Source organism: Thecamonas trahens (genome assembly GCF_000142905.1).
Source record: "Thecamonas trahens ATCC 50062 unplaced genomic scaffold supercont1.46, whole genome shotgun sequence".
Classification (NCBI taxonomy): Eukaryota; order Apusomonadida; family Apusomonadidae; genus Thecamonas; species Thecamonas trahens.
Window position 1 is genome coordinate 294553 of NW_013657634.1, and position 9247 is coordinate 303799.

Genomic DNA, 9247 nt, shown 5'->3' on the forward strand with positions numbered 1-9247 from the left:
GGGGGGGGGGGGAGGGAGGGGAGGGTCGATCGAAGCGATGGGCGAAGGTAGATTGGACTGTGTTGGTGAGGGGGGGGGGGGGACGGTGGCTAGGGTGATGGAGTCGGATCGGTGGAGAGAGAGGCGGCAGCAGTGGTGGAGGTGATCGAGGAGACCGTGGGGGTGCTGGAGGCAAAGCCGCGGACGGTGGAAAAGGCGCGGGAGGCAAGATCGAGTGAAGCGCGTGGGATGGTGGCGCCGAGAAAGAGGCAAGCGAGACGGACTGGGAGCGGGAGGGCGAGGCAGCAGACGGCAGCGACGGGAGAGATCCAGAGGACGACAAAGGCGACGAGCGAGGCGAGCGGGAGCATGCACATCAGCTCTGTGCCCAGCGGACGCTTGGACAAGTCGCCTGGGAAGACGGGCAAGCGAGAGGGAGGCGAGCTGGAGGAGCGAGGCCAGGAGGACGACGCCGATGCAGAGGCAGGCGGCGACGCGCGAGTCGGGAAAGTGGACGATGACCGAGGCAGCAAAGGGGAGAAAGGACGAGATGGCGAGCGACTCGAGGGTAACAAGGAAAAAGTACAGTGACTGGTGCTCGATGCAGTGCGAGAAGACGATGCGGTTCTGGTACCAGAGGATGCCCGAGACGACAAAGGCAAAGGCGTAGCCGAGGAGGCGCGGGCCGGCGGCGAGGAGGAACTCGTCGAGGCGGTAGCCGCGGGAGAGAAAGTCGTCTGGGATGCGGATGTCGAGGACGATGAGGGTGGCAACGACGGCAAAGACGCCATCGGCGAGCTGGTTGAGCCGGACAAGAGGGACGCGGTGGATAAAGGCGCGGTACGAGGCAAACTGTGGGTGGTCGGACGACCACGAGTAGAGCTCGTGGGCGGCGATGGCAAGCGGGATGGCTAGATAGCCGATGTAGATCCAGGGAAAGACGGTATCCGAGGCGAGGGCAATGATGAGGATGATGAGGTGTACGGCGACCTCGAGAATGACGCGGATCTCTTGCTTGCGGAGGGCGAGGAGCGGGTAGCCGCCAGTAAAGGTGGCATCAAAGCGGAGGGCGGCGAGGGTAGTGGCAAGCGAGGCGAGCGCAACGGCTAAAAAGTTGGTGATGAGGACAGTGCCGGCGAGCGAGCGGTACGACGCGAGGGCCTCGGACTTGACAAAGGTCGAGGCGGCGATCGAGGCCGAGAGCGGGAGAACGCCGAGGAGGAGGATGGTGGTCATGTGAGCGGCGATGGTGAGCGGCGAGGCTGACTCGACTAGAGAAAAGAGGCGGACGGAGCGGAGCCAGTAGACGTAGACGATGTTGATGACGATGATGAGCAAGACGCCCTCGTAGACCTTGGAGGCGAGGGCAGCCACAAAGGAGAGCGTGTCCGAGTGCTCCAGATCCTTGACCTGCGACTTTGAGAGAATGAGGGTGGCAGCGAGAATGGTGGCGATGACCGAGAACAGCGCATCGGTGAAGGAGAGCACGGGCTCCTTGTCGTACAGTCGCACCCGTCCCGATCCGCATCCGCGTGCTGCCCGAAATCGCATGCCTGTCACCGCCTCGCCGCCGCCACCACCGCCGTCGCCGCTGTCGACCTCGTCGTCGCTCCAGGATGCCTCCCATGTCGAGTTGATGGGTGCTGTGGCCGAGCGCGCCGCGAGGAGGCTGTCGTGTTCGTGGGGCATGGTGCAAGGGGGGGGTGGGGGGAGGGGGGGGGGGGGTTGGGTGGTGGGGGGGTAGGAGGGGGGGAGCGGGATCAGAGCGGGCAGTGCGGCCAAGGAGGGGGGGGGGGGGGGGGATCGCCTTTACTCGTCATCAGAGGCAAAATCGGCGGCAGGATCGCGGGCAAGGGCGCCCATGGGGTCCCACGCCGGGAGAACGACCGGCTCCGAGGCGAGGACGGCCTGGAGCTCGTCGGGGAGCGCGGTCTTGGGGACGACGATCTGGTAGACAAACTCGTCGAACCAGGCCGAGGACATGACGAGGAAGCCATCCTTGCCGGTCCGGGTCGTGCCCCACGAGTTCTCGACGCGGAAGGCGTGAACGTTGCGGGTGCCAGCCGGCGTGACATCCATGTCAATGCCAGTGAAGACCATGGCGTGGGTCATGAGGCTCTCACCGTAGCGGAGGCGGGTCGCCTTGTCCATGTGGAACGACGTGCCGCAGACGAGGTCGTAGTCAAAGACGGCAGTGTCGAGGATGCCTTCCTTGCGGAGGAAGAACTTGCCGACGTCGCAACCGAACCAGACCGACTTGTCGTCGATGATTGAGTCGGCGACAAGGTTGCGGAGGACGTCGATGGGCGCGTTGAGGTAGCGAACGGGGCGCCGCCGACGACGTTGCCGAGGTGGGCGACGGTGTACATCTGGCCGTACTCGTTGCGCGGGTCGTTGATGACCGAGACGTAGTCGTTGACGTCAAACTTGACAAACTTCTCCGCAAAGGTCTTCGGCGTCAGCCCGGTGTACCGCTTGAACGACTTGCCGTCCTTGGAACGGACCGACCAGTCAAACTTGGTCACAGGCGTGCCGAGGTGGATGCAGATGATGCGGTAGAGCTCCTCCATCATCTCGGCCTTGAGTGTGCGAACCTTGTGCCCGCGTGCAGCCTTGGCGGCAAACGTATCCTCGCCGTCGGTCACCCCGCACTGGGTGCGGAAGACGGACGCAAACTCGCGGAGCTTGTTGGCCAGCAGCCAGTTGAGCTTGCGCGACGCGCACGAGGTCCACGCCTCGGGCATGGCGGTCTTGGGCACCAGCCCGTACTTGTTGATCAGGTTCGCGAGCATGTCCCACTGCCCGCCGTCGTTGATCGGGTCGCTCAGCAGGTGGTGTTGGAGCCGCGAGTCGACGTCCTCGTCGAGCGTCGAAATCATGACCTCTAGAAAGTGGTTGCACCGCTCCACCTTGTCCCAGAAGAACAGATGCGTCTGAGAGAGCTCCCAGTCGGCCGGCAAGTCGTGCTCCTTGATGATGTCGCGCCGGATGACGCCGAGGCAGGCAAAGATCCAGCACCGCCCCGACGACTTTTGGTCGGCCGCCTTGCACTCGCCTGACACCACGTGCGAGAACGTGTGATGCGAGGTGTCGCCGCGGGTCACAGAGTGGGCCGTGAGGACCTGCGGAGTGGAGGGAGTGGGGGGGGGGGGGGGGGGGTTAGGCTTGTGTGCCATTGACAACCATCGATTATTTGCCATTGACAGCCATCGATTATTTGCCATTGACAACCATCGATTATTTGCCATTGACAACCATCGATTATATGCCATTGACAACCATCGATTATTTGCCATCGTGCACAATCGACCACCATCGATCCATCACCACACACCACTGCACACCATCATCCACCAACCCCACCCTCACACCCTACTATCCTCAACCCCCCTCCCATCTCCCCACTCCCCCCCCCTCTCCCCCAGTATCCGACAAAAAGCCCGCCATCGCACCCTCCGCCACCCGCAGCACGACCCGCAGCCACCCGCTCCCCACTCCCCTCCCGTCCACCCGCGCACTGGCGGACGTACCTCGTGGACGTCGTTGCGGACGCAGGCATTGACAGCAAGGAGGTTCTTGCTGTCAGAGGTGAAGCTCTCGTGGATGCTGTCGAGGAACTCGGGCGTGAGCTCACGCTCGGTGGTTGTCGCTGCCATGTTCGCTGACGTTGTTCGGTCGCTGCGTTGAGTGGTCGTCCGCGCCTCCTTTTCTCCTTTTTTCAGGTGACGACGGCGTGACATTGTCGCCAAGCTCACTGTGCGGGTGTCTACCACGGCGCACGAGCCATCTCGGCATCGCGTCATCGCGCTGGTGGACGGGAAGAGCATGCAATCGTCGCCAGCTCACCCAAATCGCTCGTGATGTGCAGGAGTGCCAGTGAGCATGGAAGAGCGCCACAGCGGCGTTGAGGTCAAGTAGGTCAAACAAGAGAGTCGGCGATAGGGATGATGGCGAGAATGACAGCGTTGGCAGGGTAGATGGACGCCATCATCGGCCTTGACGGTCAGCATCGTCGCCCCCGGGTGAGCGGACGGCTTCTATCCGCCAGCGCTTGATCATAATGCTGATCACAACGCTTTGAATTTAGATCGCGGTCAAAAAGGCGGTGATGTGGTCGTCCGGCTGCTGATGACTCACGCTTGCGTGATCTTTCTCTAACCCGAGCGTGAGTAAAGAGTCCACTGGGCCCGACTTGGCGTTGAGGTCGCCGAAAATCCGTGATCTTGCGTTCGCGGACGATTTCCGGGAAAGAGAGCGATACGGCGCTACAGATAAGCCACTGTGGATCATGATCAAGCATGTAGACCAAAGCGCTATGTACACAACACCATCAGGATGCTGCTGTGTGCATATTGCTCCGCCAGCAACCAGAGCAGTCCCATCAATGCCAACGTCCGCCAACTGTCGGGCATCGATCGCGCTCCCAACACGAGCTCGGCGCCATGCACAATGGCCCTCCCGCGCCGATCACAGGCTTCTTTGCTTCACAGAACAAGACAATCGTCTACCGACCACTTTTCATTATCTAAGTAGCTGCATGAGTGTGGCATCAATCATGTATGGCACCAGGTGAGGCCGACGAGTGCTCGCTGTGCCTGGCCGCCAACTCGCTTGAAGTCGGCGCGCCAGGCCGGCCTCTCCCACCCACCCACACCCGCTGCGCCACGGCACGGCACGCCACTCACCAGGGGACGAGAGCGAGGGCGGGCGACGGCACTAGTGGCGAGCGGCATGACAGACGCAAGTAGCGAGTCGAGCAGAGACAGAGACCTGGCTGTTGTGGCTGGTGAGCTGAACGGAGGTGGCGGGCTGCTGGAGGCGCGGACAGAGGCCGTCCAAGCCAGCATGGGCGCGACGGGCATTGGTGGCGGGTGGTCACCCGAGACCGAGTCTGGTGATGGCTACGGCCCGGAGCCCGAGTTCTTCTCGCCGCTGCCGCGGAGGCGGCTGACCCGATCGATGCTGTCGAGCGAGACTGGCTCGGACGAGGAAGGCAGGACCGGCGCGGCTGCCCGCGCGGCGGATATGCCGAGGGCGCGGGCAAGATCCGGAATGAGGCGGGCCGGTAGGCAGGGGCGAGGCCGAGGTCGCATGTCGGGGCTGGTGGTTCGTGAGCGGCGGCGGACGCTGCGGCGGACCAATCCGGAGGCCCGGGTCAACATCCCGCACTACGCGCCTGTGCCGCTCAAGGAAGAGTACGGATTGCAGGGAAGACTACCAGTTGGGCTCGACTCGCCGCATCATCCGCTCTTTGGCTCGCGTAAAGCAGCCGATGCTGGCTCGCTCGGCGTGACACCTGTTGTGCCGCGGTCGTACGCGCCGCGAAATCGTGTGGCACTCGAGCGCAAGCAGCGGGCGCGGGCACGGGCGGCGTTTGGCGGGTTCGGGAGCGAGTGCTTTGACGTCGACTCGGTCCATAGCACCCCGTCCCGCTCTGCTCAGCCAGGCTCATCGCTGTCGTCCTCTTGTTCGCCCGGCTTTGTCCTCCCTATCCGCAACATAGTCGCCGACGGCGCGGACTGCTCCTTTGTCACGGGCCTCCGTCGCTCTAACAGCTAACACGACGACGTAGCATCCGACAATCCACCGTGGCATGCATTATGTAGCATGTAGCGCGAAGGTCGAGTAGAGCACAAGTGATGTGACCCATCGTCTCTCCAGTGGCGATGAGAGCCACGTCCGGCCGCCGCACCAACCGATTGTGACCAGAGTCCGCGTACACTGTCAATCATGCTTATTGTTAATCACTGATCCCCCCTCTCCCCTTCCCCGACCCTCCCTGCCCCATCAAGCTGGCTGTCCCATCAAACTCCGCTGCCCGCCTCGGCTCCTGCTCCAGCTGCGGCACTGGCTCGTACCGGTGGTGCCCGGCGCGACTGCGCGTGACACACGCCACTCACCCCCTCCCCCCCCCCCCCCCACACACACACCATGAGACGGAGAACAGCGTCATACGTACAGCTCCTTGCGGACGAAGAGCCACCGGAGGAGAGCCGACGGGAGAAAGAGGCGGTGGTGACCAAGGAACCGGTGTCTGTGGAGGAGCTGGCGGCGGCGCGTGCGAGACTGCAGCAAGAGCGAGGACCTGATCTATGGGAGCCATCACCACAGGGAGTCCATCCACATACTCCGCCGGAAGCAGGGAGCGAGAGCAGGGATGGGAACGAGCATGGGTCGGTCAAGAGGATGCTGAGCTCGGTGTATGGCTTGCCGCTGGCATCGGGCTGGTGCATGGCTGATGAGGCGGTGAGGCAGCTGCTGCCGCCGCTGAGCTGGCTGCCAAAGACAAGCCGGGCGTCGATGTCGGGTGATGTCATTGCGGGGCTTACGCTTGGGATCATGCTCATTCCGCAAGCGATGGCGTATGCGCTACTCGCAGGCCTCCCCCGCAGTATGGCCTCTACACTGCCGTCTTTCCGCCGCTCATCTACGTGGCGCTGGGGACGACGCCGGTGCTCTCGCTCGGCCCGTTTGCACTCATCTCGCTGCTGGTGGCCGAGTCTGCGCCTGCGGTGGCAAATGCTTCCACCGGGCCGGAGTACATCGAGGCGGTGACGCTGTTGTCGCTCCTCACCGGGCTGGTTCTCTGCGTCTTTGCGCTCCTCCGCATGGGCTTTGTCACGGTCTTCCTCTCGCCGGTCCTCGTCTCGGGATTCACGACTGCCGGCGCGGTCCTCATCGCCACTTCGCAGCTCAAGCATGTGTTCCAGGTCCATCCACCGCCGTACGACGGATTCTTTGACCCAGTGCGGACATGGGTGTGGATTGCACGGCACTTGGGCGAGACCAACGTTGCGTCACTTGTCCTCACGCTCGCCGCGTGCATCCTGCTGGTGGGCATCGACTTTGTCAACAAGAGGTTCAAGGGCAAGCTCCCCATCCCGATTCCGGCGCAGTTTGTGGTGCTTGGCCTCGGCCTGCTCGCATCATACGCGCTTGACCTCGAGCACCGGTTCGACGTCTCTGTTGTCGGCACCATTCCGGCCGGCTTTCCGGCGCCGCGGGTTCCGACGCTGAGCGGCGAGCAGATCGAAGCGGCGCTGGTGCCGGCGACAGTGCTGGCGGTTGTCTCGTTTGCCGTCTCGATCTCGATTGGCAAGACGTTTGCCAAGGAGGTGGGATATGTTGTGCGGCCGAACCAGGAGCTGCTTGGCCTCGGGGTCTCGAACGTTGTTGGCTCGGTGTTCTTCTGCTACCCGGCGTGCGGCTCGCTCTCGCGGTCAGTAGTGACTGCCGGTGCCGGCGGAGTGACGCCGGTCAACGCTCTGCTCTCGTCTGCGGTGGTGGCGATTATTGTGGCGTTTGCCACCAAGCCGTTTGAGATCACGCCGCAGGCCGTCCTCGCCGCCATCATTCTCGTCGCGCTCAAGCGGCTGTTTCTCCAGGCCCGTGAGCTACCGGCGCTGTTCAAGGTCAAGAAGGCCGACGGCCTGGTCTGGGCCTTTGTCTTTGTGGCGGTGCTCGGTCTGGGAGTCTCTAACGGCCTTGTCGCCGGCGTACTTTTCTCGCTCGCCGTGGTGGTGTACAAGCAGCTGCGGCCATACACGGCGGTGCTGGGCCGGTTCCGCGGAACGCGCAACTACGGGCCGGTGGCGCGGTTCGGCGCCGAGACGAGCGAGTGGCCGCGCATCAAGGTTGTCTTCTACGGCGCCGATCTCTTCTACGGCAACGTCGGGCGGCTGGCGTCGTCCATCGATGCCTTTGTCGATGAAGCCATCACCGACTACGTCGTCCTCGATCTCTCGGCCGCCGCTGACGCCGACATCACCGCCATCAAGGCTCTCGCGGCGCTGCGGACCGAGTTGGCCGGCCGCGGCGTCACGCTCTTCATCTCGCACCCGCACAAGCGCATTCTCTCGCTCCTCGCGGCGCTCCGCCTCGACGAGCTGCCGGACGACATCCTCTTCACCGAGACGCACGACGCGTGTCTCGCGGCGCTTGCAGCGCTCGAGTCTGCGGCAAGTGTGACACAGCAGCCACAGCAGCCGTTGCCATCATCATCGCCATCGCTTCCGCAACCTCGAGCTGTGAGCGGCCGTGTCATCACAAACTACGGCTCGATCCAGTAGTCATGTCGCAGACCGCATGCGTTGACCTGCCTCGGACAGCCTCCTGTCAAATAGTCAACAGGTTGCAGCTACGCGCGCCCCTTTTACAGTAAGGACCGCGGGAGAGTAGCAGTGAACACCCAAGTCTTCCGGGGTTTGATTTACACCTTGGGAGTCATTCTTGGCGTTGAGTTGATCCCTGACGGATCAGGCGAGCAGGCCGGCCTCCCGCTTCTCGCTGGTGGCACGAAATATACAGATATGTTTGAAGGGTAGGGATGGAGATTAGACAGCCAAGAAGCTGGTAGTTGGTAGTAGTGTCAACGATGTACGGGTACTGTGAGTGTGAGTGGAGAAGGCGCAGGTGGGCGGCTGTATGGGGTGGTGGTGTAGGGGTGGCGTGAGGTCGAGGTTAATTGAGTGTGATTGATTATAGTTGGGCGGGACTGGGTGGCACGAAATATGCAGTTATGCAGTGAATTTGGGCGCGCCAGCGGTATAAAAGGCGGCGCACTCGTCCGTCATCGCCCGCGCTGAGGTGAGGCATACTTCAACTCTCAATTCATCATGTCTGGACGTGGTAAGGGTGGCAAGGGCCTCGGCAAGGGCGGCGCTAAGCGTCACCGCAAGATCCTTCGGGACAACATCCAGGGTATCACCAAGCCCGCGATCCGGCGTCTTGCTCGCCGTGGCGGTGTCAAGCGCATCTCCGGCCTCATCTACGAGGAGACCCGCGGTGTCCTCAAGCAGTTCCTCGAGTCGGTCATCCGCGACGCGGTGACCTACACCGAGCACGCTCGCCGCAAGACCGTGACCTCGATGGATGTCGTCTACGCGCTCAAGCGCCAGGGCCGCACCCTCTACGGCTTCGGTGGCTAAGCATGGTGTCGCTGGCGGGCGCAAGCTCACAGCAACAGCAACAACAACAACAACAACCTGTGTTCTTTTCAGAACACACCACGTAGCGCAGCTCGGGCAGCAAATGAAGAAACCAAATCATGTGGAGCAGTCGATCGATGGGAGAGGGGGGGTGGGGTGGCACGATTGGGAGGCGTGGAAGTCGCTGTACAAGGGGGGATGACGCGGCGCCAGGCGCAGTGAAACGGTGGGCCCAGCGCCAAGGACATTGCTTGGTACGGCATTACGTGCGGACCGTTCCCGCGTGGAGGGATGGAGTGCTGTCAACGTGGTGCCAAAGTCAGTGAGCCACACAATATCGG

General features: G+C 62.8%; 5 protein-coding genes across 5 annotated transcripts; 3 read left to right on the forward strand and 2 right to left on the reverse strand.

Moving 5' to 3' along the window:
• Positions 1 to 89: 89 nt before the first annotated feature.
• Positions 90 to 1668, reverse strand: AMSG_09431 (uncharacterized protein; the record flags this gene model as incomplete). The annotated part of the gene is made up of 2 exons (XM_013899339.1): positions 90 to 361; positions 402 to 1668. 2 exons carry the CDS (start codon positions 1666 to 1668, stop codon positions 90 to 92), a joined length of 1539 nt encoding a protein of 512 aa, XP_013754793.1.
• Positions 1669 to 1769: 101 nt separating this feature from the next.
• Positions 1770 to 3660, reverse strand: AMSG_09432 (uncharacterized protein). The gene is made up of 2 exons (XM_013899340.1): positions 3510 to 3660; positions 1770 to 3101 (listed from the first exon to the last, which is right to left on the reverse strand). Exons 1-2 carry the CDS (start codon positions 3633 to 3635, stop codon positions 2088 to 2090), a joined length of 1140 nt encoding a protein of 379 aa, XP_013754794.1. The 5' UTR covers positions 3636 to 3660; the 3' UTR covers positions 1770 to 2087.
• Positions 3661 to 4824: 1164 nt separating this feature from the next.
• Positions 4825 to 5538, forward strand: AMSG_09433 (uncharacterized protein; the record flags this gene model as incomplete). The annotated part of the gene is made up of 2 exons (XM_013899341.1): positions 4825 to 5044; positions 5066 to 5538. 2 exons carry the CDS (start codon positions 4825 to 4827, stop codon positions 5536 to 5538), a joined length of 693 nt encoding a protein of 230 aa, XP_013754795.1.
• A 476-nt stretch (positions 5539 to 6014) lies between these two features.
• AMSG_09434 (uncharacterized protein) lies at positions 6015 to 8180 on the forward strand. Its single transcript, XM_013899342.1, has one exon. The coding sequence runs from the start codon at positions 6588 to 6590 to the stop codon at positions 8046 to 8048; it is 1461 nt and encodes a 486-aa protein (XP_013754796.1). The 5' UTR covers positions 6015 to 6587; the 3' UTR covers positions 8049 to 8180.
• Positions 8181 to 8594: 414 nt separating this feature from the next.
• AMSG_09435 (histone H4) lies at positions 8595 to 8906 on the forward strand (the record flags this gene model as incomplete). Its single annotated transcript, XM_013899343.1, has 1 exon — positions 8595 to 8906. The coding sequence occupies one exon, from the start codon at positions 8595 to 8597 to the stop codon at positions 8904 to 8906; it is 312 nt and encodes a 103-aa protein (XP_013754797.1).
• Positions 8907 to 9247: the final 341 nt, after the last annotated feature.